Source organism: Tamandua tetradactyla, chromosome 9 (assembly GCF_023851605.1).
Source record: "Tamandua tetradactyla isolate mTamTet1 chromosome 9, mTamTet1.pri, whole genome shotgun sequence".
Lineage (NCBI taxonomy): Eukaryota > Metazoa > Chordata > Mammalia > Pilosa > Myrmecophagidae > Tamandua > Tamandua tetradactyla.
The window spans coordinates 102,082,997-102,110,419 of NC_135335.1; the positions used below are offsets into that span (position 1 = coordinate 102,082,997).

A 27,423-nucleotide genomic window follows, 5' to 3' on the forward strand; every position below is an offset into this window, starting at 1 on the left:
GTTAAAAAAAAAAAAAAGACAAATAACCCAATTTAAAAATGGGCAGATGACTTGAATAGACATTTCTACAAAGAAGATATATACAAATGACCAAAAACACATAAAAAGATATTCAACATCATTAGTCATTCAGGAAATGCAAATCAAAACCACAACGAGATACTATTGCACACCCATTAGAATGGCTACTATTTAGAAAATGGAAAATTACAAGGGTGGGAGACGATGTAGAGAAACAGGAATACTTATTCATTACTGGTGAGGATTTAAAATGGTACAGTCACTGTGGAAGACATTTTGGCAGCTTCTCCAAAAGTTAAGTATAGAATTATCACATACCATTCTCACATCTGGGTATATAGATATTTGCACACTGATGTTAATGGTAGCAGCAGTCACAATTCCCCAAGGATGGAAGCAACTCAAGGGTGTGCAAAATACGGTATATACACACACACACACACACACACAATGGAATATTACTCAGTCATATAAAGTTCTGATATCTCTGTCAACATGGATGAAACTTTAGACACCATGCTGAGTGAAATAAGCCAGATACAAAAGAACTAATATTGTATGATATAACTGAAAAGAAATAACTACAATAAGCAAACTCTTAAAGTTAGTAACTGGTGTTATAGAATGTAGAGTTATAGCTTAAATTGTATAGAATTTCTATTTTGGATGACAGAAAGGTTTTAGTAATGGATGGTGGTGATGGTAGTACAATATTGTGAAAATAGTTAACAGGAGTGAATTATATATTTGCATGTGGTACTACGGGAGAGATTTTCAGTTGTATATGTTGAAAGAGAAACAAATTAAAAACATAAAACACCACAGGACTGTACAACACAGTGAACCCTAATGTAAACCATGGACTATAGCAAATAGTACAATTACAAAAATATTCTTTCATCAACTGTAACAAATTTACCACATCAATACAAGGTGTTGATAGGGTGGTATGTGGAAATGCATGATTTTTCTGTAAACCTACAACTTCTGTAACAAAAAAAGTTTTGAACAGACTTACCAGAACCTATTTATTAATAAAGACCTAAACTGCCACTTTGAGGTAGTATATTCTCTTCAGAGGATTGTGGATAAGCAGAATTTAATTCAAAATATCTTCAGGACATGGCCAACATAGAGAATATTCCAAATATCTCTGTCAAGCCAGATAAGAATGAACTAACCTGAAATGGTCTTGGAATATGACCAGCAAAAAGCTCGACCATAGGGAGCTGCCCTGGCTTATGTTGTTCTCTGATCATTTCAATTTACTATTAGGCTATTAGTAATGCTTTGTCCCTTACCAGTGCCTTGTCTGCTGGAGTGGTGAGCCGGCTGTAGTAATGAATCCTCTTGTTCATGGCAGAGGCATGGTCAGTAACCCTCTGAATGTCATCATTCACATTGACGATGTTTGTGGGCTCTATATAGAAAGGCCTAGGGAAGGGAATATATGCTTGACAAAGAACATTCAGCCAGAAATTCTGGAAGGCAGCCATTGAAGAAAATAACATCTTGTCCTCCATTAGAAATGGCATGTACCAAGGCAAAGCATTCACTTCTCACTTTTGGTGGGGGGGAAAAATTCCACAAAGGAAGTATTATCCAATCCAAAGAATAAAGCTTTTGTATAATACTTTTACTTTAAACCACTTTTTTTTTAATCTGAAGGAATTCTGCAATAGGAGAGACATAACAGAAAGAGCCTAAACTAGTTATGAATAAAAAGTGTAGCAGCTGTCAGTTGTCAACAATGAAACTTAGACAGACACAGCTTTGAATATTCTCTCAAAAAGCTTCTGGCAATAAGTCAAAGAAATTACAGACAAAACCGTCCTTCTACTGAAAAGCCTCTACTCCTTCCCTATGGGCCAAAGTTACTTCCTATGATAAACAGAATTCCTATTTCCTGGTTCATGTACTAAGGATCAATGATCTCACTCATTTCCCTTGTGAGACTTATTAAAAGCAGTATCAAATAGGACATCAGGACACTAAAGATATTTTGGTTCATTCTACTTTTCTTAGATTTCAGTAACATATCCTATTAGACTTTTATCTGTATGTACTCTTCCTTCATATGACTGTGTCCCAATCAGCTGCAGATTCTGGTGTTCAATCATCATTTTTAGTAATCAAGCTCTTCAGCTGTTTACTAAAATTTGCTCCATTTGATTTCTAAGCTTCTAGTAATATACTTCAAAAAGGAAAGACCAGTCAGAGTTGCCTTGAAGGAACTGCATTCCTCTGCTGACTCCTGAACCCCTGCAAGTTATAAATACAATATGTTCAAATCTCTTATTTAATTTTCCACTTAAGACTACACACACATTCAAATAATGATGAAAAAACCAGAGATTTATCATTGTTTCTATATAACTCCTTTACACTTATGGTTATGAAAGAAGCTTAAAATATTATTAAGGTAGTAATGATTTCTGGAGGTAGTATTAATCTAATCTTGTGGGAAGCACTTAAAAAATCAACTGAAATTTCCATTTCTGCTATTTTTCCAACTGTGACGTTAGAAAAATAGTAGTACAGATGCTAAATTTAATCCTGTCTCTCTGCTTTATTACACAGGGTCTTTGGATCTTCCTTTTACTATTTATTTTCTACCATAACACTCAAATATGGTGAGAACTATCTAGTTCAATTCAACAGATATAAAAATAGAGCACTTAGTGGGACAATTGAGTATGTAACTGTTAAAAGGATGAAGTGTTATCAATCAAGCTCAACGGGATGCAATGAAAATGGGTCAGATCAAAGAAGCTAAATAAATAATCCCTAATTATAAATTTGGTAGCCTGAGATAGCTCAATCTTCCCAAGGCATTTGGGTACATTATATAATGTACCTCTTCACAATGATATTCACTGGCACTAAAATGTATTTATAACCAGAGATAGTTTAATCATATCTGGAGTTACAAGACAGGATATTTCCCTTCCTGCTTAGAAAGGACAATGTCTCATAAAATTCAAGAAAAAGGATTACAACTTTAATGCCACATAAGGCAGAGATTCAGACTAATCATGGATTACTACAACAGACTGGTAAGAATGATATTGATAGAAAAAATGCAGATGCTCTACTCGTAACTTTTTACTCTGAAAATTCAATGGTATTACATCAACCACTAAGTTGGTTTGAAGGTATGCTGAAAAGCAGTTCAAAGAATGCTAACTTTCTTGGCTCCTGGCCTCTTACAGAAGTGTTAACTATACCAGTTCAGTTGGCTTGGGTACCCTGAGAGCAGACTGACTCTGAAAGCTTTTTTTTTCCAACAGTTTTCATTGGGATGGCGAGTGCCTGTTTAAACAAATACTTTGGAATCTTTTCAAAACAGAGTCTCTTTAAAAACATACAACTCAGCATATCTTAACTGAATAATTAGAAACATATGCTTAAAGCTTCATTTGAGAGAGCAAAAATATAAATTACATTTCTAAACTGAGCTTTAGCTGGATCTAAAAAAAATTTAAAATTAAACAATACTATATAGAGACCAAACTTCAGAATAAAAAAACCTTTGAAACTTGGACTTTTTACTTTTGATTAGTCTCTGATGATTGTTTCCTATCAATGTTTACCTCCCATCTGAAATATAGTTCAACTCTGCCACACTGAAAATAAATTATGATATTTCATGTAGAAGTTATAACTGCCTAATATTAGAAATGTTTATGGTCATGCCACAGAGAAAATGCTTTTAATATTCACCAATTTTAAAAATATTTAAAAAGTGAATCAAATTCCCATGTTTTCATTTAATACATTTATAAACACAGAAACTATATTTCTAACTAATTTATTTTCTGGGTTCCACTCCTTAAATTCCTTAAAAATTCTTGCCTTTTTAATCTGTCTCCACCCTCCTACTGACCAAATATGTTTCTTTAAAGTTTAATAACAATTTCATGACACTTAAGAATGTTCATATCCAACATGGACACCTTTGGCTTAAAACTGTTCATTTATTAATATACCTTTGAATGCTCAGGCACTCAAATATCTGCAAGACTGAGATAGTTTGTTAAGAAAATGAAAAAGGAATCAGGTATTCAAAGAAACTCATGCAAATTAACATTCAAAATGACAAACAGCTCCAAGGAACTTACCTACTTGGATAAAACACTGTATATTTGCTAGGCAGCTCTTCAACAAAGAAGACTGACAAGTTAACCAAGCAATTGTGCCTAAAAATGCCTTGCTGATATTAGATAAATATTGGTAATCTCTAACTTGCTGACATGTTTCTCACTTCCTTTGATGCCTATACAACATCCTCTATCACAAAAACCTGATCTACATTCCAACTTTATTCAGTGTCTTCAAAGGCTGAGCCTATATAAGGCTCTTCTTCTATTTAGGTCAATCAATTTGTATTGGCTCTCAACTTTATTAAAAATATTATTTAAGGGACAACAAAGCACTAAGCATTTTGCTAAACATTAAACAATAAATAAGACAGAGAATTTCAAGGATCTTAATGTACTGGAGGAGATAAATATGCAATTCCAAATGGAGTTACATATGGAGAAGAGGAAAGAGTCAAAAGGAGAGCGCTTGATATTTTTAAAAAAACTATCAGTTTTGTTTCCCGGTGCCCTCCCATGCAAAAAACAAACAAACAAAAAAACTATCAGTAATGGAAAGAGAAGTGGCAGGAAATGAGGTAAATCTGAGCCAATATATGGAGGACTTAAATACCAACAAAGGACTTAATCCTAAAAGGAAGAACCATCAGTCTCAGTCTCTTTTGCTTATCTTTCCATATCCCCAACCTTTAAATGTCAGAGAATCCTAGAATAATTAACCCATACACATTTTCTGTTCTCTGTCTACATTCACTCCACTGGTGGGTTGATCTGGTCATATAACTTTAAATATCCTGTGCATGCTGATGGTACTCAATGGTTCTCTCCAGACTGAACTCCTGATTCAAATTCCTCCGCATCATACTCTCCCCAAATGCGATCTCTTGAGCCTCATGGTCTACCACACTAATCACAACAGCCTCCTCACCATTCCAGAAACACTACAGGTTGCCAACACTGCAAGATAACGATGCTAGGAACCCTACTTCAGAAGCCTACTTCAGGGCCTCTGTCATTAATTTCTGGTAAAAACAAAGGCCCTATAGGCCTTCCTCCTATATATTTTCATGGCTTGCTTCTTTACTTCTTTCAGGTCTTTCCTTAAACGCCCCTTCTCAATGAGGCCCTGGACTACCTTGGTCACCATATTTAAAATTTCAACCTCTCTCCTCCACTTTTGTCATTTCCAATCCTCCTCTCATTTACGGTTTTTCTTTAGCACTTTTTCTATCTTCTTGCTTATTTAGCTTATACCACAGCATTTATACTACTCTTCTTATTTATTGCTGGTTATTTCCAGTAGAATATAAGCTCCAAAAAGGTAGGAATTTTTGTCAGTTTGCTCACTACTGTATCATAGGGCCTAGAACAGTACCTATTCTAGGGACTCAACAAAATCTGGTGAATAAATAAAGATATAAACCTGTATGACTCTTTTAAAAACAACTTAACTTTGAAATAATTTTCCAAAAAAATTTGGAAAAAATAGTACAGAGATTTCTCATATATCCTTCACTCAGCCATAATATAATGATCAAAACCTGGACTCTTTTTTTTTTTTTTTTTGGAATGGGCAGACTCTGGGATTTGAACCTGGGTCTCTGACATGGCAGGGAAGAATTCTGCCACTGAGCCACTGTTGCACTGCCCACTACTTTTATAATCATAAAAAAAAAGGGTTTATGAGAAATTATGAAGGGAATTCTTTCAACTCTTCTGTAGGTTTAAAATTTTCAAAATAAAAATACTAGGGAAAATGATGAAAGCAAAAATCAAAGAATCAAATGCTGTACAAAATAAGAAGACGTGACCGGAAGAAAACTGGTCTAGTGTGGTATTCTCAAACCAATTAAAGGCAGTGCTTTCAGGAGTAGAATGATCAATTGTGCAAATGTTATTGCTAGGTTAAGTGAGATAAAGATTGACCAAGGAAATGACCAACTGGATTTAGCAAAATGGAAGTCAGTGGTGACCTTGATGTGAGCAGTGAATTGTGCTAAGTGAATTGGGTTTAAGAGACAGTATGAGAAGAAAAAAATTAAATGTGGTAAATATAGATAATCCTTGCAAGGAGTTTTCTATAAAAGGGAATGAGAGCAATAGAGTAGTAAATGGAGAGCTAAGTTGTAAATACTATGAAAAAGTATACAAAAATATATAAAAATCACCTATAATGCCAGAATGAAAATATTCACCTATAATATTCACTAGTAACATTTTACCAATCCCATTCTCTTGCAAAAACATGAGATCTACCAGAATGGCTAAAACTTCAAATTCTAATAATACCAAGAACTGGTAGGAGGTAGAGCAACAGAAACTCTTACACAGTCTACTAGGAACATAAATTGGAATAACCCCCATGGAAAAAATAATCTAATTAAGTTGACTATATACATACATTACTAACAATCAAGTCCACTCCTCAGCATATATCCTAGAAAAGATTTAAAATTTTCTAACATTTAAAAACTTCTAAATGAAGAATTTAAATGGGCTTTGAACCTATTATTAAACATTAAAAAAATCAAAGTAATAATTGCAATGCTAAGGCAAACGACAACATTAATAGCTTGTCATTTTGTGTAATACAAGCCTTAATACCAGTATTTTCAATAAAAAGGGTTCAGAAGTACAAAGCATTAAAAAATTTTGAAAGCAAATATTCAAAATACTTTAAATATGAAAATTTATAAATATTGTAAACATCAATAAAACATTATAAAAATATTAGAGTTATAGTTCTAAAGTAAATCATTAGATGTGACTGTATCCAGTGCTTCTTTGCCTTTCATATCCTTCTAACCAGTGTACATTCCAAGCAGATACCTTACTGCAGTGTTTAGTATCTATCAATGGAGTTTCAGACTAGGTAGGCACCTCCACCACTCTGGCTAGAAGCTACTGGATTGTAGCAGTTTTATTTCTCTTCCAATTAACTTGGAAAGGATGGTTCCATTTACTAACTCCTCTCCTTTTCCCAGCACAGAGATCTGTCACCTTCTGACAAGTCAATGCTTATTTTTCTCTTCTTCTGTTCTGTAGGAGTGTGTGAGTTGGGGAGGGGATGATAGTTTTTGGAAGTGAGTATTAAAGCAGAGCTAGGAGAGGGTCAAGAATGGAGAAGTCAGAGAACTAGAAAAGGGGGAAGGGGAGAGGAGAAATTGAGGAATAGATTGGAGAAAGAACCAAAAAAAGGTGAACAAGCTACTGGCAGTTTCCAAATTAACAGTATTAGACCAACATTAGCATTTTGAACTTTAAAAACAGCATGAAATACCAGAATACTGGAATACATAAACTAGTGCTGCAATCACCAAATGTAAGAATTAACTGATACCACTGTATTAAGTTTCCTAGAGTTGCCATAACAAATGACCATGAACTGAGTAGTTTAAAACAATAGAAATTATTCTCTCATGGTTCTAGAGAGTAACAGTCCAAAATTAAGGTATCAGTAGGGTTAGTTCATTCTGGAAACTCCAAGGGAAAATCCATTCTATGCCACTCTCCTAGTTTCTGGTCTCCTGGTGGCTGCTGGTAACCCTTGGCACCTTACTTCTCAGTACCAAAGTCTATATTAATTTCCTAGGGCTGCAGTCACAAATGACCAAAAACTGAGTAACACAAAAACAGAAGAAATCTATCATCTCACAGTTCTGAAAATAAGAAATCTGAAAGTAAGATGTTGTTGGCAGGGGGTGGTGCAATGGTTGCTCAGTGGCAGAATTCTTGCCTGCTATGCTGGAGACCCGGGTTTGATTCCCGGAGCCTGCCCATGCAAAAAAAAGAAGAAAAAAATCCCAGTTGGCAGAGTTGGTTCATCCTGGGGTTCTGAGCAAAAATCTGTGGCAGGCCCCTCTCTTAGCTTCCAATGGCTGCCGACAATTCTTAGCATTCCATGGCTTGTAGACATATTTCTCCAATCTTTGCCTCTGTCATCACATGGTGTTCTCTCTGTGTATTTCCATCTCTCTGTGGCCAAATTTTCTTCTTTTTTTTATAAAGACACCAGTTATTGGATTAGAGCCTATCCTAATCCAGTATATCCTCATCCTAACTTTATTATATTTACAAAAAAGCCTATTTACTGTCACATTCACAGGTTCCAGATGGACATGAATTTTGGAGGAACCTTATTCGTCCCAGTACAATTATGGAGGATGAAAAGTTACCAGGCAGATTTCAACAAAATTTCCACATAAATTGTTGGACGAGACTGAAAAGAACTTAGAATGAATGTCACAGTGTTATATAATTTTCAAAATTAATAAAGCATATTCAATTTTTATGGATATTTTAAAATGAAAACAAATTTTAAATGTACTGTTAATAAATATTCAAAGTTAACTTTATTAAGATTGTTCACTACATCTTTTTATAACTTTAAATTTTCTACTTTTATTAACATTTCTTAATGGAAACATACTTAACATAAGTATAGAAGTACATGTATATAATTTGCAACTATTGATATGTATAGACACACACATATATATGCAGTCTCAATTTTTATTTATTTTTTTTACTGAAAAGAGTGGTATGATTTAAGAAGTTTGGATACTATTGCCCTATAAAGGGAAAAATCAAATGTAAATAATCATTTGGTTGAAAGTTACAGGATCCCAATTTTAGAATTCTAAACTGTTATTTAGTTTCAGAGGTAAACAACTTCATCAATAGAATATGACAAAGAACTTGAACTGAATATTAAATCTTAGACCCATATATCTTAATTAAGTTCAAATTCTGCTAAGAATGAATTTCAAGATTCTTTTTAAAGAAACTGGTGCTTTTTAAATTATGGTTTTAAAAAAAAATCTACAAAGCATTGTTTTATTTCTGTCCTGGAGATAAATCATCTCTGATTTTATGACTACAAAATGATCAGTAACAGAAATGCAAGCTTTTAAAAAAAGTATCAGGGCGGCACAAGGGTGACTCAGTGGCAGAATTCTTGCCTGCCATGCTGGAGACCCAGGTTCAATTCCCAGGGCCTCCCCATGCAAAAAAAAAAGAATTAATACAAACACCAGGGACATTTTAACCAAGTTAAGAAGTCCTGGTAAATAAATACCAAAATAACAGTTCTTCAGTTTTTCTATAGGTTAATGTAAAATAGGAACTCCACACCATCATCTTGTCCCATTTCCATCTAGAAAAAGCAATTCCAAGAGGGAAATGGTGAGTGACATTCCATAAAGGAAGATTAGGAATATGGATAAAATGTCCAAGAGGGCAGCTTCTCCTTTTATCTACTTTATGAGGGTGCCAAAATAGTCTCAATTTACTTAGGTATAATAAATTAGAAGAGTATTAGTTTAAAATGCTGATATAAAGACCTTGTCTTAATTATATATAAAGGGTAAACTTCAACTTGTAATATCATGTCAATTATTACTCTTTTTCTTACACAAATCTACCAAAAGAATTTCTGGAAAAAATAAAATTTCTGGTTTTGCAATGTAACTCTCCCTACCCTCCCCCGACACACATCACACACACATACAAAGTGGGGAAGAAGGAGAAAAAATGCCAGGCTGACATTACGACTAGAATTTCCTTCCATTAAAAAGTGAAGCCCTGTTGACTGTTTCAGTAATTCATCTTCAGTTATGAAGCGGTTTGGTATCCGGTTAGTGGGAACCACGACAGTCTGGTACCACCTCTGAAAACCTGCAGCAATGAAAACCTTGACAGAATCGAGAATCGATACATCTTTGGATGATATAATCAAATTGAACTGAAAGGAAGAAAAGAAGCAAAATTTCCAAGACTAAATAGAAGACTCCAACAAAGTGGTAAGTGCAATTCTGGATGAGAATATGATGGGGAATCCAACAGAATTCTGTTTTGGTAAGAAAAGTTTGGGCTGTAGAGGAAGAGTCATACCTGGAAAGAGACATCCCTATGGGGTTATCACTGGCCTTGCAGCTAGGAAAGCAACTGGAATTCTAAAAGGAATTAGTTCTATGAGTTGACCACCTCTAAGTGACAAGAATATATAGAGATATTTTCCTGTGTTAAAAAGGAAGGTTGGGTTCATGGGTAGTTCAGTGGCAGAATGCTCGCCTTCGATGCTGGAGACCAGGGTTCGATTCCGGACCATGCCTCCCCCCCAAAAAAAGAGAAACAAAAAAAGGAAGGCAAACCTGAGACAAAATGAAGTGCAGAGGAATCAGTTGCTGTTCTTAAGAGCCCTAACCAATTCAACAGAAAAAACAATATTCCAGCCAATTTTACCATAAGTGGAAATAAATTAAGCCATCAGAAAGACATGCATCAGGCAACTTTCCTTTTCAGAAGAGGCCTGAAGGTTCAGGCTCAGTTGAACACAGAATGACTGCTAGACAATGTAGCAGCAAAGAGAATTTGCAAATGGTGCAAATTTGCAAATTCGTTCCATGACAAATGGAGTAATTTTAACTGTACCCAGTAATCCAGAAACTGTGATTAAGTCGTACTGCTTTACCCTCATTCTTGGCAAAGTGAGAACAATCACATAAAAAAGATTCCTAAAGGTATATTCCTATGATTTGACATTAATTGTGTTGGAAAACAGACAGGGATGACTTTGAATGAGCGATTTGGGATCCTGAAGCAACAAAAAGCCACTCTTACATTCAACAAAGGAGGAAGCCACTTTGTAGTCCTGGGGTAGATACCACATCAAAAGGGACATTTTGAGTGACAGCAGCTCTATTTGAAAAATTGTTCGAAGAGTCTGTCATAGAAATTCAAGAAAATTTATTGCAAAATATTCACAAAGCTGAGTAACTCTTTATTTTTATTTTTGAAGTTCTTAAAAAACATGTATAAAATAATCCCCTAAAAGAATAACAGGGAATATATACTTATCTATTCTAAAAATTTTCATGATTGGCTCAGCAGAAAATCCTCTATTTGAGTTCTTTGGTTCCTCATGCTGTAGAAGTAAGACAAAGATAGAAATCAATTATTTTTATGATAGTGATATTTAGAATCTTGTCTCCTTTGCCTATTTTTCAGACTTTGCCATGGTAAATCTTGGCCTTTGGAAATATGAGTAGGTTCCTTTGTTACTGTTACTTACACTTTAATAGTGTTGACATAATAAGTACAGTTGCCTTTTCTTCAGTAAAAATGTTTTAAAAAATTAATTAGAATTCCAGTTGGGGTTTTAAGTTTAGGGGAATATCTGTAACTCAGTTCTTTTTTTCAGGTAGTGTTAGGTTAATTCCTCAGAATGGTAAATCTTTTAATAAAAAACTTTTAGTAAGAAATACGACTCAAGGCATTAATCTCAGTTTAAGATACTGGTGTTCAAAGACTGTAAACGCATCTTACAAAGTTATCTGATAGGGCCTTATAGGAGAAGGTCCAATGTAAAAAATCTTACAGTTTGTGTTTAGTAAATGAAGAAAGCTTGAGACGAAGTAGCAGGCTGAAGAACAGATAATGATGACAAACTTCAAAATCCAGGTCAGAGGTATTCTGTTTGGACACAGTATAGTCTTGGGCCCAGTGTCCACAAAGTATTTTTCAAATGATATTTAAAAGAACTATAATTATTAAAATAGACTGAGTTGGGACTTCCAGAGAAGATGGCGGCTTAGTAAGACGGACGGGTCTTAGTTCCTCCTCCAGAAAAGCAACTAAAGAAACCGAAACAATACAAAACAGCTCCCGGAGTCATGACAGAGACCAAAAAGACAGCGTACCCCATTCTGGAATGGCTGAACGGGCAGGGAGAATCTGCTGCGGTGAGATACCCGAGGGGCGCGCGTTTTCCCGGCCGGGGCGGCTGGCGACTGGGATCCCCTCCACGCACGTGGCTCCCGGTCTGACTGGGAACGTTGGATAGCGGGGCCCTCCCGTCACACTTGGCATCTCGGGCCAGCTGGGCAATTTGGACCGGCACTCCCCCAAGCCGCAGCGGCCAGCAACCCCCGCCTCCACGTGCGGTTTCCCTGGCCGACTGCCCCGCAGACAGATGAGCGCCACGAGCGCCACCTACTGGGCAGGAAAAGAAAAACAGAGCCCAGAGATTTCACAGAAAAACCTTTCAACCAGCTGGGTCTCACACCCAGGGAAATCTGATCAAATGCCCAGACACCAGCAGAAAATAATGGATGACGCTTGGAAAATTGAAGATATGGCCCAGTCAAAGGAACAAACCAATAGTTCAAATGAGATACAGGAGCTGAGACAACTAATGCTGAATATACGAACAGAAATGGAAAAACTCTTCAAAAACCAAATCAATAAATTGAGGGAGGACATGAAGAAGACATGGGCTGAACAAAAAGAAGAAATAGAAAATCTGAAAAAACAAATCACAGAACTTATGGGAGTGAAGGACAAAGAAGAAAAAATGGAAAAAACAATGGATACCTACAATGGTAGATCTAAAGAGACAGAAGCTACAATTAGTGAACTGGAGGATGGAACATCTGAATTCCAAAAAGAAACAGAAACTATAGGGAAAAGAATGGAAAAACTTGAGCAGGGGATCAGGGAACTGAATGACAATACGAAGCGCACAAATATACGTGTTGTGGGTGTCCCAGAAGGAGAAGAGAAGGGAAAAGGAGGAGAAAAACTAATGGAAGAAATTATCACTGAAAATTTCCCAACTCTTATGAAAGACCTAAATTTACAGATCCAAGAAGTGCAGCGCACCCCAAAGAGAATAGACCCAAATAGGCGTTCTCCAAGACGTTTACTAGTTAGAATGTCAGAGGTCAATGAGAAAGAGAGGATCTTGAAAGCAGCAAGAGAAAAACAATCTGTCACATACAAGGGAAACCCGATAAGACTATGTGTAGATTTCTCAGCAGAAACCATGGAAGCTAGAAGACAGTGGGATGATATATTTAAATTACTAAAAGAGAAAAACTGCCAACCAAGACTCCTATATCCAGCAAAATTGTCCTTCAAAAATGAAGGAGAAATTAAAACATTTATAGACAAAAAGTCACTGAGAGAATTTGTGACCAAGAGACCAGCTCTGCAAGAAATACTAAAGGGAGCACTAGAATCAGATACGAAAAGACAGAAGAGAGAGGTATGGAGTAAAGTGTAGAAAGAAGGAAAATCAGATATGATATATATAATACAAAAGCCAAAATGGTAGAGGAAAATATTATCCAAACAGTAATAACACTAAAAGTTAATGGACTGAATTTCACAATCAAAAGACATAGAATGGCAGAATGGATTACGACCCAGCAATACCACTGCTGGGTATCTACTCAAAGGACTTAAGGGCAAAGACACGGACGGACATTTGCACACCAGTGTTTATAGCAGCATTATCTACAATTGCAAAGAGATGGAAACAGCCAAAATGTCCATCGGCAGACGGGTGGCTAAACAAACTGTGGCGTATGCCTACGATGGAATATTATGCAGCTTTAAGACGGACTAAGCTTGTGAAGCATGTAATAACATGGATGGACCTAGAGAACATTATGCTGAGTGAGTCTAGCCCAAAACTAAAGGACAAATACTGTAAGGTCCCACTGATGTGAACCGACATTCGAGAATCAGCTTGGAATATATCATTGGTAATGGAGACCAGCAGGAGTTAGAAACGGGGTAAGATAGTGGGTAATTGGAGCTGAAGGGATACAGACTGTACAACAGGACTAGATACAAAAACTCAAGAATGGACAGCACAATAATACCTAAGTGTAATGTAACTAGGTTGGAACACTGAATGAAGCTGCACCTGAAATATGGTTTTTTGTTTGTTTGTTTGTGTGTTTGTATCTTTCGTTTTTGTTTTTTTTCTTTTTCCTTTTTATATATATATATATATATTTTTATTAGTATTATTATTTTAATTCTCTTCTCTATATTAACATTCTATATCTTTTTCTGCTGTTTTGCTAGTTCTTTTCCTAAATCGATGCAAATGTACTAAGAAATGATGATCATACATCTACGTGATGATACTAAGAATTACTGAGGGCATGTGTAGAATGGAATGATTTCTAAATGTTGTGTTAATTTCTTTTCTTTTTTTTGATTAATAAAAAAAATTTTTAAAAAATAGACTGAGTTTCTTACATTTTTTGGTAGTAAAATTAATAACCATAAAGTTATTAATTTTTCTTCTTATTAAAAAAGTTGATATTAAAAGCTTTTAAGTTTGCTTAATTAAGTAGTATTCTACTCCAAAACCAAAAATATACTTGTCTATGTCACAAAGGAAAATAATGCAAAAGTGATAAGAGAGCTGCGTTACAACCTTGCTTTATATCTCTCACTCTGATTTAATTTATGGTATAAAGTTCAGGCGGTTGGTGGGGGGGGAAACAATTTGGTTTTTCCCTCTTCTGGCATGGTGCAGGGACTTAGACTTTTATGCCAAGATCTTAGAGTCCCTAGATAGCTGTATACTGTAAGTTACAGTATAATGCCAAAATGCAGCAAAATATTCCAGCTACAAGTTACAATTCTGGTCATTACAAAGCTTGACCTCTTGGTTTTCTCTAAATGTGTGTTAGTTTCTCTAGAGTACAATATTAGTGTTTACTTTTCCTATTAAAAAAAAACACTTACTTTATCACTCTTGCCTGTCTTGCATTGTATACTAGATTTCATTGTCACACATGCTCCTTGGGTTTATTATTGGTTTATTCAGAAGCCTTGGAAAGCTGTCATTAACAGTTTCATGTTTATACCAAAGAATTAAATCTGATCCTAACTATCCAGTATTTTGAAAATACTCCTACTGATAAAGGATTTTTGGAAGTCAGTCACAGTATTTGAAAATAAACTCTAATCTCTCCTTAGCTATTTTATGCTTTTTGTAGAGGCCAAAGTACATTTGTAAAACATTCTTGCAAGTATGAATGTTTGTATTTGGTCCAGGAACAATACATTTACTGGTTAGAATTACTGGTAGCTTATTTTAAAGCAAAGGAAAAAACTGAACATGAGTTTGCTGTCTTTAGAATAATTTGTGAAAATATGGTGTGAAGGTAGTTTTCATTTTCCTGTTATGTAAAATATTATACAGAGCTATTATTGATGCCTTTTTTTTAAACCTTAAAAATTGCCCCAAATATTGATATTAAGTACATCAAACAACAAAATGCCTTTGGTATATTAAACTTATGCTTTTTGTGCATCTGTAATTTAATTTTCTTTTTAAATATAAAATTTTGCCTTTGGTACAACTAAATTAAAACTGAGTGCTAGCATGTTGTATATACACAAAAGAATATGCCTTGGTGGAGGAAAAATTTCTTTTCTTGGAATTTTAGCTGTAATGTGGTTTGTAGTCATCCTTTTTTATTTCTAAAGATTTTTTGTTTTTTTAAAATAGGATGCAACTTAAAATTCCCTCTGCATCAAGGTATTCAAAACATTGATGCAGAGCATCACAAAACAAAAGTCTGTATTTAATGAGGAGGTGCTTTACCTATACTTTTTGGTGTTTTTGAAAAGGTTACATTTTAGATTTATTCTGAAGCTGTCCATTTTTTTTTTTTAAATAGGTACATGGTCCAGGAATTGAACCTGGGTCTCCTACATGGAAGACAAGCATTCTACCACTGAACCACCCGTGCACCCTGAAGCTGTTCATTTTTAAAAAATAAAATGTTATAGTTTTCACATGAAAAAAAAAAAAGGTGAAAAGATGATAAAAGAATTTTAAGAATCCAGTAAACATATATCGAGGTATATCTTATTTTTAATGTATACATGTAGTTCTCCAAATGAATACTAAAATTACTTTCTTTAGTATCTGAATTCAAATATCTAAAAACCGAAAACGCACAAAAAAACAAATCCATATTCAACTGAGAACACAAAATTTTTTAAACAGATCACCAAAGAAAAAGAACCTATTTCTCATTCTTTTCCAGTGACTTAAGAAAGATTTCTACACATCAAGCCTTAGAAATCTTTACTGTGGCTCTGAAGAAAGACAAATGGGCTAGTTAAAATGTCTACTTTACCATTAGAAAGACATAGCTCAAATGGTCTGCACAAACTGGTTACTCGGGTGACAGTGGCTACATTTTCAACCCAAATGGCAAATACTGAGTAGCAGCCTGACCAGAATCCATTGCCAGTTACATGGCGTGTTACTCAACAGACCAATCCCAATAACAGAACAGACTGAGAAAGGTAAGAGTCCAGCATGAAACCTTTCTTGCAAACTCGTGCCTATCAACTAACTTTTACATATAGGAGTTTCATAAATTATAAGAAGAAATATTTTAGGAAAAAAGAAAATAACAGGGCTAAGAAGGGTATGTTCAAACAGGAACTTTCATACACTGCTGGTAGGGAATATAAATTGGCACAATTTTTATATAAAGCAATTTGACTATATGTATCATTACACTTATGTTCTAAATTATACTTCTAAGGCCCTTATAAGGAAATCAAAATATGGTATAAAATTATTTAGAAAGGAAAGATCTAATCTAACAGCATTAGTTAAAATAATTAAAATTGTAAACAGTTTAAGATTCAAACCTATCAATTTATTATGGTACATTTAAATAATACAAATATTTTAGATGTGTTTCTAAAGAAATCTTAATACAGGAAGATGCTTATAACTTTTTTTTCACATTCCAGTGATTCTTAAGGACAATTTTTATCGTGAAACTTTTTATCACTCCTTAAAACATGGTACTTTTCCCTTATCTGTCCTTCTTAGCCTCAGTCTCTACCTCTGGAGCTTATGTTAGTTAATATCTTTGGATAACCTTGCCAAAGAACTGCAGGTTTGCTTCAGGGGCATGAGGGTTAAAGAGAGGCTGGGAGATTGTTTGTTGTTCAAATGGCCATTTTGATCAGAATAATTTTGATCAAAACATTTTTATTAGAAGCAATTACAGGGTAAAGTGAAATTAAGAAGTATGAGCCTTACTTTTCTAATTTCTTCAGAAACAAGAGAAGAGGTATCCCTAGGGGTCACAGCAGTTGGAAGCAACCAGCCCCTATGCTTGCTTACACCTGACACCCTGGAGCCTCTCCTTGCAGACAGGGGATCAACAAACATCAGCAGTTGGGACAAACCCAGCGTGCGGCCTGTTTTTGTAAATAAAGTTTTATTGGAACACAGTCAGATTGAATTGATTATATACTATGTATGTCTGCTTTTACCCTACAATGGCAGAGTTGAGTCCACAAGGCCCACAAAACTTAAAATATTTACCATTTGGTCCTTTACAGAAAAAGTCTGCTGACTCCTGACTTATATCAATGAAGGCCACTTCAGGGACACAGAGCGGAAAAAAGGATCCCTGTCCAATTTCTGGTGGCCAAAGAGGATTAGCCCTTACCAGATTTATGTCAGAGAGCATCTGAATGGGTTTTTCCTTTACAAATCTTTGTTACTGGATGCCCTTATGCCTCATCTAGCTTAGTCCCTTGCAAAATCTACCTTCTACACATTAAAAACTAAACTAGACATAAAGACTGAGATGGTATAATCTAGGAATGCCTACAGTGTACAATGACAGTGACTAAATGTACAAATTAAAAAACGTATTTGCATGAGGAAGAACAAAGGAATGTCAATATTGCAGGGTGTCGAAAATAGATGGTAATTCATATTTTAAAACTTAAACTTGTATGTAAGACTAGAGCAAAAAATGTTTATTTGGTACAAAATTTATAATTTGATTAGTGTATTTTCTAATATAATTTATGTGGACAGCTTAATTGAACACCATAAGTACATGGAACCTTCATTAGGGCAAGAGATTTTGTAGGTTTGTCCAGAGTGATGCCCTGATAAATTCCAGAGTGATTTGGACAGTGAATAAAAAAGTATTTGCAAAGTCCCCTTGGGGGAATGGCTTGAAAAGGGGGAAAATTCAACTTCCCCATGTGGACAATTCCTGATATTCTCACAAGTAGTGGGGATAACCAAAGCAATAGGCTGAGCCCTCAATCTTGGAGTTTGTTCATATGAAACTTAAACCCACAAAGGACAGGCTAAGTGTACTTAAAATTAGGCCTAAGAGTCACCCCCAGAGAACCTCTTTTGTTGCTTTGATGTGGCCTCTCTCTCAGCCAACATGACAAGCAAACTCACTGCCCTTCCCCTCTGTATGTGTGACATGACTCCGAGGGATACGAACCTGCCTGGCAATGTGGGAGAGAAATCCTAGAATGAGCTGGGACTCAGCATCCATAATGTATTAAAACTCATTCCATTGTATGGATATAACACATTTTATTTATCTATTAATCAGTTAATGGACATTTGGGTTGTTTCTACTTTTTTTGGCTATTATGAATGCTATGAACATTTGTATACAAGTCTTATGTGGATATAGATTTTCACTTCTCTTGGGTAAACATCAGCAGCGGAACTACCAAGTCATATGGCAACTCTATATTAACATTTTGGAAAATTGTCAAACCGTTTTCAAAAGCGGTTCCACAATGTTTCTATCTCACCAGCAATGCATGTGGGTTATTCCCTTTTTATAGCAATTATTACCTTTTTTATTGTGAAATGTAACATATATATATGTATATAAGCAATACATTTCAAAGCACATTTTAACAAGTAGTTATAGAACAGATTTCAAAGTTTGGTACAGTTACAATTCCAAAATTTCAGTTTTTTCCTTCTAGCTGCTCCAAGACATTGGAGACTAAAAGGAAATATCAATATAAGGATTCAGTTACCATACTCATTTGTTAAATCCCAACTTCTCTGTTGTAACTCCTTTTCCTTTGATCCTTCTCCCAATCTTTAGGGATACATGGGTCATGTACATTCTAACTTTCTGCTACAGAAATAACTTTCATACGGGCAAGGCTCAAGATCAGGGGCTTGGCCTATTACCTTGGGAGTCCCTAATGTTAGAGACAGTATCAGGGATTCCCTCAGTGGGAAAGTTTAATAGTTCCATCTTTTCTCTCCAATCCTTCAAGAGACTTTTAGTGTGTGTGTGTGTGTGTGTGGGGGGGGGGGGGTTGTCTTTTCACTTTCCTTTTTTTTAATTTATTTTTTATTGACAAAACATAACATACAAACCTAAACATTCTTAACATATGAACATTCCATTCTTCACATATAATCAGTGACTCACAGTATTACCACATAGTTGTATATTCTTCACGATCATTTCTTAGAATATTTGCACCACTACAGAAAAAGAAATAAAAAGGGAAAAAAAAAACCTCATATATACCATACACCTTACCCCTCCCTCTCATTGACTACCTACCCAATATATTTTAACCCTTGTTCCCTTATTTTTTTTCTATACCCCTTACCACTCCCTTTCATTGATCATTAGTATTTCAATCTACTCAATTTATTTTAACATTTGTTTCCCCTACTATTTATTTTTAATCCAAATGTTTTACTCATTTGCCCATATCGTAGATAAAAGAAGCATGAGAACAAGGTTTTCATGAACACACAGTCACATTCCAAAGCTATGTCATTATACAATCATCTTCAAGCAACGTGGGTACTGGAACACAGCTCTACAGTTTCACGCATTTCCCTCCAGCCTCCCTAACACACCTTAAACTAAGAAGGGGATATATATATAATGTGTAAGAATAATCTCTATCTTCAAGGGTCTTTGCCAATATTTAAAAACTATCAGCCCAACATATTCTGGGATGTACCCAAGTATTACATTAAGCTATACAGAATCCCAAGCCCTTGTTCCCATTCTGGTTTCCGTGTATTTGGATTGTTTAAATGAACTATCCAGACAGTTGAGTTAGATTGTGTACTACATAAAATTTAGGTTTGGGACAAAAATAAAGCTCTTTTCCTTTGGTCTCATATAGTAGGTGAGGTTCTAAACTAGAAAACTGTCATCCTTTCCCCTTGTATTCTGATTTACTTTGGTTCCAACCAGATTGGCTTTGTTCTTATCTATAGTTGAAGCCTCATCTCTTTTTCAGGGTCTTTAAAAGTTGTTGTGTGTAGCAATGCCGACTTTCAGAGAGCCAGAACTCCAACCTTGAGTCTTAGGTGTCACATAGGTACTGAAAGTTCCAGGGAAATACCAGGTTATACACACATATCACACAGGATCTCAGAATCTAGAAATAAAACTTAAAGCTCAGGAATAGATGTGACTACTACAAGAGCTTACAATCTAGGCTCCAACTTAGTATTTTCTGAAAGAGGCCATACAATACTTGTCCTTTTGTTTTCGGCTTATTTTGCACCACATAATTCCATCAAGGATCATTCAGTATAGCAATTACTTTTAACATTCCATTTACTAACCTGAATAAAATTACCAGAAAATATAATCTACCTACAGACATAATCTTTAAAAAAATTAAAATAGTTCTCTAATTACAAACAAAATGAAAGTAGCTTATAATAAAAACTATGTTTTTAATATGTAAACACTCAGGCACAGGTACACTCAAAGACTGGATGAGGTAGACCGATGCCAACATCTATTTATAAGAAATAAGTAGAATTTAAGGGACGATCAGAAGTCATTCTGCCTATGAAGTATAAGTAAATGAACAGAGGTATTTAGACACAGATAAAAACTAGTGTTAGAATAAACAATAGAATAGGATTGTGGGAAGATAGAGGAGTAGGAAGATCCAAGAATCAGTTCCTTCATCTAAACAATTATTGAACTAGAAGGAATGGTCTGAGTCCACTATTTTGGAACTCTCATGAGGAGTGGAACACTACTAGTGCAGCATCCAGGGAAGAGCTGGAGGAAGAAGCTGGTAAACTGCAGTAAAGATCTGAATTTCACCCTCGGTGCAAGACTACCTTCTCTACCCCTGACCGTGAGGAGAAAGCAGCAGGGAAGATAGCCTGGGCTCCTGGTACAGCCTCCTTGTGCAGGATGGGCTATAAGGATGTGATCCCCCCAAAACTGGAGAGCGAGTGTGTGGTCTGATCACTGATTATGGCTTTTAATCAACTACTTCAGATCACTGTGGGGCTGGCTCTGACAGTTGCCATTGTACTAACCTCTCTAAAGCAAAAGTGGAAGAGGAATCTTCAAGGGGCAGTACCTAATTTTTTCCCCTTCTTTTCCCTTTCCAGTCCCCATTTGGGAGCAAAAACAGTTTGGAAAAAATTTCAAATTGATGGTTCCAGTCAACAACAAGAAAAACAAAACCAGCAATATCAGAGGAATGGAAGAATTTCAGTTATAACAAGATAATACTCAGAATGTCCAGTGCTTAACTAAAAATTACAACATATACAATAAAACAGGAAACTGTTTTATGGCCCATTCACAGGGGGAAAAGCATTTGCCAGAAGTCATTTCTGAGGAAGCTCATATGTTGGAACAATTAGTCAAAGACTTCAAATCAACGTGGAATGACATATTTAAAGAAAAAAAAAGGCTTGTCAACCAAGAATTCTATTTCTGGCAAAATTATCCTTCACAAATGAGAAATTAAGACATTTACAGATAAAAGTTGAAAGAATTCACTACCAGAAGACCTGCCCTATAAGAAATGCTAAAAGGAGTCCTTCAAGTTGAAATAAAAGAACACTAGATAGTAACTCAAAACCATATGAAGGAACAAAGAACACTGGCAAAGGTAACTTCATAGATAAACATAAAATCCTATATTATTGTACTTTTGGATTGTAATGCCTCCCCCATATGACGTAACAGGCAAAGGTGCAAAATAACATTTAAAATCTATGCTAATGGGTATATAATGTATAAAGATGTAATTTGAGCCAAAACAATATAAAGGGGGAAGGATGGAGATATATAAGAGTAGAATGCTTGTATATTCTACCTAAACCAGGATGTTATCAGTTTAAGATGTTAATCATAATTACAAAGGTTAGAACTGAGAAAATAACCAAAGAATATAGAGAAAAGGAAATTAGAAGGGAATCAAAATGGTACATGTGGTGGTTTGAAGCTGTATATACCCCAGAAAAACATGTTGTTAATTTTAAACCATTTCTGCGGGTGTGAATCCATTGTAAGAAGGACTTTTTGATGAGGTTACTTCAGTTAAGGGATGGCCCAGACCCATCAGGATGGGTCTTAAATGCATGATCAGAGACCTCTATAAGTAGAATGAAATTCAGACCAAAAACAAAAACAAAAACAAAAACAAAAAACCAAAGGGAGCAGAGAGACGCTGCTCTAGGGATACATGGGTTATGTACGTTCTAACTTTCTGCTACAGAAATAAGTTTCATAAGAGCAAGCCTCAAGATCAGGGGCTTTGGTTGGAACCTGGAGGAGTAGTGAGAGGCCATCATGTGCCTTACCATGTTACAAGCTAAGGAACAGGATCCCTGGCAGCCAGACCCAGAAAACCAGTCTTCAGAAATAAAGCATTCCTCCAAAATCTTCCCCTTACCCATCAAAAAAAATGTTTCAACATGTCTGGTATTTGCAAAGGACCCCACTTCTCCGGCACCAAATCTGTTTTAGTCTACAAAGCTAACAGAATGCAACACACCAGAGACAGACTGGCTTTCAATAAAAGGGGATTTATTTAGTTAAGGTATTGTTCTTCAGAGGAAAGGCAGCCAACTTTCAACTGAGGTTCTTTCTTACATGGGAAGGCACAGGGCGATCTCTGCTGGACTTCTCTCCAGGCCTCTGGGTTCCAACAACTTTCCCCAGGGTGATTCCTTTCAGCATCTCCAAAAGCCTGGGCTGAGCTGCAAGGGCTGAGATGAGGTATGTCGAGTTGATTGGGCTGTGCTACATTGAGCTCTCTCATTTAAGCATTAAGCAATTAAACCAAATATCATTCACTGCAACAGGTGCACCTCCTAGCTGACTGTGGATATAAGTGACAAATGAGCTTCACATGCCATTGGCTCATGTCCACAGCAATAGAACTAGGCACCTTCACCTGGCCAAGTTGCCACCTGACCCTAACTACCACAATAGGTCAGAATTATTAGTATATGATAAAAGAAAGCAAGAAATAACCTTAATTGAGATAGTTAACATGACAATATGTTACAAACCACCGAAGTAGAAAAAATAATGGAGTATGGTGTTCTTACAGATGAGCCAGTCCTTTTTATTAGTATAACACCAAAACAATTCCCTACATTATTAAAACATAGAATGCATTTCCTAACTTGAGATGTTGAAACATTCATTCATGTTCTAGTACTTTAAAACACTTTGGGAACCATATCTGTGTAAAGAGAATTGAAGATGGATTGAAATAAGAAATTTTAAAAAGACCATAGAAAAGCTATGTAATAGACTTTCGGGGACAATTTCAGAATAAGACTGAAAACTAACAGGTAAGCCAAGGTAAATAATCTCAATATGTGATTTTTACAACATAAAATTTCTTATCATTGGGCTGCAGTCACCTATTGAGCTTTAACAATATCCCTGTATTTCACCTGCCTCCATTAATTTAATAATATTTGATTTTAACTTTTTTAAAAGAAGTTTCAAATCTCGTTACACACTTGCAATTGTTTCATTACTTTTGTACTATTTTCTACTACTGTACTAACATGTAGTAGTACTAACTCTACTAGTGTATATGTACACTATTTGTCTAACAAATAGTACTACTAGTGTACTAACATGTACTAACATCTACTAGTGTACTTAACATGGATGGCAACTCCTCAAAATATAATTTGACTACAAACTTGTATATGCTGTAACATTGAATAGACAGAGAAAAATGCTAGCCTAACCCTTCACACTTTTTCTATTCTATAAAACATACTTTTGACTTGACTGTAATCCCAGTCAAACCCAACTTGACTTTCTCTCTTCAAGCCTCACCAAATAATGTTAATGAGACAGAATGGGTGGGAAGAAGATTCAGCACAACTAGCTTTCAGGCAAGGAAACAATTATCACAATCAGAGCAGACAAATCAAGGAAAAGGAATGGAAGTCACTCTGGCAAGCAGAAATGGATACAAGAAAGCAATTAAGCAAATAAAAATATCTGGGAAAAAAGAAGAGGAAAAATATATGAGAAGAAAAAACTTGAGAGAATAAAAGGATTCTGCTAGAACTAGAAATACAATCACATTCCGACAAAGACCCTATTTAGATTTAAGGCAAGTCTATTTACTTCAAGGACAAGACTGTCCCCTTTAACATTTAGCAAAACAGACTGTTCTATTGGAAAAATAATGGTGAAAAGTAGGGAGAAAAGAGGTAAGAGAAGTAGGTAGAGAAAGGAGAGAAGGGAGGAAGAGAGGGAGAGTTAGGGGAGAAAGGAGAGGGGAGAGGAAAAGGAGAGAGGGGAGGATATAAAAGTAGTAATTCAATTAGCAAGTTGGCCATCAGCATCACACCACTAATAAATTTATGGTCAAGGCCCTAATCCCACCTACTTAACATGGATGGCAACTCCTCAAAATATAATTAATGCAAATGCAGAAAGCAAGTCTCCTGGGAAAACCTCTATTCTCTCTTTTGTTATACATCTGTATAATCCCCAACTATGACACTACCAAGCGTTGGTAATCACTTCCAATCACCAGGATCTACCCTTACCCAGTAATAGATAAACTCCTCACTTTGTCTTAGTAAGCCTCCTTTATGATTCTCTTTCTTCTTCTAAGACCACAAAGTACCAAAAAGAGTTAGTGACAGGTGGAACAGAGAGAAGCCGCTTTACAGATTCACAGACTAGCAGACTTGGTAAAAGAGGCACCAGAGCACGTGCAGTGTGTTTAAGACACTGGCAATGCTGCCTATTTCAAATAGTCACCTCTACCCTACTGGCTTATCGAAGCGCTTGAAATATTATCCACTAGAAAAATCTAACTTTTTAGGTTAGGATTTTATATTATCAGGATTGTCCATGTTAAAATACAAATAGTTAAGGGAAAGTAATAGATCAGGTCTCTGACATCAGATTGTTTTCCATTATAACACCAAGCTGAAACTACAGCCCTGTAAGAATAAATAGTGGTGAATAAGGTAACACTGAGCATACAAAGGGGGTCATGAAAACCCTAAGTCTCGGGAAAAATGGAAGAACAGGAAATAGAAGTGGAGGAAGACTGAAAAAGGAGGACCTCAGAAAGAAATCAACCATTTCACAATTTGGTTTCATGCTGACTGGAACAGTCAATTCTCAAAAGGGTTAATCCCAGGGCTGCAGCAGAATACGAAGCAATCTGGAGTACCAGCTCTATATTTGGTTACCAAAAAGCTGGGGGAAAGCTAAAAATCAGTTCCCTAGACCAGTGATTGTCAAAGGAATATATCAAACATAGCATAGCAGACTTTTAGACTTTTTTGTTTCTCCACCCACATTCCTGACTCCACCCCAAACCAACAGAAAAACTGTTGGGGGAGGTGGAGGTGAGCCTGTGCAGTTTGAAAAAGTTCCCCAAAGGATCCAAATAATTATGACAGGTATCCTTCCCTTATAATGATAAGTTCCTTCTTCCACCTAAGTCAAATTGAACCCCATTTTTACCAAAATACTATGCAGATCCAGCACAGTACCTTTCAGTCCAATGAAGTTATTAAAAATTCTACATTTAAATATGATTTTATTGCCACCTAGTGGAGAAGATAGAAAACCACAAGCTAAATGGAACAAAAGGAATCAAATACTGTTTTTTATACTGACAACTTAACGTAGTTTGCCAAAGTGTGATGATGTGCAGAATACTTTTAGGTAGCATAAGTTTGAATGTTATTTTAATTACTTTGCATTTGTTTCTATGTATATTTAGAAAAATCTAAAACAACATTTCAAGCCCATCATTTTACAAACATTTACTTAAGGCTAAATTAACGCTAATTTAAAAAAGTAAACATGTTTCAAAAGCATATTAAGTTATAATGTTACACAGCTGGCACTGGGATATGTGAAAGTTATAAGGTGACCCACAAATGACCGAATTTTGGAAACTGGCCTAAGATGGTCCTTCTAATGGAAGATATTTTTTCTCTCAGTGTGTCTGAGTTTTATTTATGTATATAAAATGTACTCCATATTTTAGTGGAAAAAATGTTAGAAGGTACTTATACTTTTTCTCATCAAATTTTCTATCTTCCTTAAACATAGAAATTACTTCACAAGCAAACTAGCTATATTCAATAAGTCCTTATAGATATTTGCCTTCCTTAAAAAATGCTTACCTAGTCATGCCATGATTGTAAATAGTTGATTCCCTCTCATTTTGATAAGTGTCATTATAGAAAGTATATTTCCATTTAATCTAAACAGTTAAATTTTTAGAGAACTGTGTGAACTTCTACCAACTTACTGTAATGGAATTCACCTTAATGACCTATGTTCTTTAGTCATAGTGGTCAATTATTTATCATAGAATTTAAAGGTTTCAAGAAAACTCTGAACATTCAATCAGCATTCACTACAGTTCTTGTATTCAATGGGGCTGAAATGTAAAAGTGAAAATTATAAGATTGATTTCAATATCATCTCTGACAGCCACTAAAAATGATAGTGATAACTTGTACATTGCCATCACTAACTGCAAGAAAGACTAAAACATTAAATCTCTGGAAAATGGAAATAGCATTACTAATCCTCCTTTATCATTTGGATTGGGACCCACTGCAACCTTATCAAAATTAGAATTCTATAGGCATGGAATAGGTTGTTGAATAGCTGATGTGTATTTACCTAAAACTGTCTGCCACACATTTCCATCTCAAGCACTTAGTTTCTCTAAGGAGACAAACACTATTATAGTTTCCTATTTATTCCTTCAGAGTTGGTTTATACATATTGTTATTACATATAATCTATTGATTTACCTTTACCTGAACGGTGGTATACAATACACACTGCTTTCCACTTCATTATTTCACTTATCAAAATAAGTTGAAGAGCTGTTCCATGTTAATATGTAATAAACTCATTTCCTTCTTTTTAATAGGTAAAAAATACTCCATTGTATGGATGTGCCATAATGTATTTATACAATCCTGTAAGAACAGACATTTTGGTAGTTTTCAATCGTTGGCTATCATAAAAAAAAACGCATCAAAAACCTTATACACAAATTATATCATATTGTAAATTAATGTTTACCAGTGAAATTTCTGGGCTATAAGAACTTTGAAATTGGCTGCTGGCATACTTGGGGGGATCACATTACAACAATGTATTAAATTTAAAGAAAATGGACGTGTGGGAAGATGGCAGAGTGGAGTGGACTAAGTTCAGTCCTGTTACATGGAATAAGATAGGAGACTGGGAGAAAATGAGCAGGACTGCAGTCAGGAGGTGTGACTAAACAAACTGGATCTCTAGGGTATTTTGGGGAGGAGAGAGGTAGGGGGATTGGGACAGGGACAGTGGGGTGGGTCAATAAACTGTGATCCCCACCAGAACCAATCTGTGGCGTGGTATAGATG

The 27,423-nt window shown here is 35.5% G+C and overlaps 1 protein-coding gene, 1 long non-coding RNA gene and 1 pseudogene across 13 annotated transcripts in view; 2 read left to right on the top strand and 1 right to left on the bottom strand.

Annotated features, from left to right (window-relative positions):
• The window catches only part of LOC143647319 (uncharacterized), an 83,979-nt gene extending 75,521 nt beyond the window's left edge, over positions 1-8,458 (top strand). Inside the window, exon 3 of the long non-coding RNA XR_013157977.1 lies at positions 8,227-8,458. This is a non-coding gene — a long non-coding RNA (uncharacterized LOC143647319). The remainder of the gene's footprint in view (positions 1-8,226) is intronic.
• Positions 1-27,423, bottom strand: part of SLC38A9 (solute carrier family 38 member 9) — a 143,746-nt gene that overhangs the window by 66,532 nt on the left and 49,791 nt on the right. For 7 of the 12 annotated variants that reach the window (XR_013157976.1, XM_077117168.1, XM_077117165.1 and 4 more), the window contains one exon: positions 1,323-1,455. The exons of 1 other annotated variant lie outside the window; for it this stretch is intronic. Coding sequence is in view for 9 of the 11 variants with exons in the window: in XM_077117168.1 (XP_076973283.1) it covers positions 1,323-1,455 (133 nt within the window). In the remaining 2 variants the exon portion in view is untranslated. 4 more of the 12 variants (XM_077117166.1, XM_077117169.1, XM_077117167.1 and 1 more) reach the window with 4 other exon arrangements.
• On the top strand, positions 9,737-10,789 carry LOC143647318 (UAP56-interacting factor-like; annotated as a pseudogene).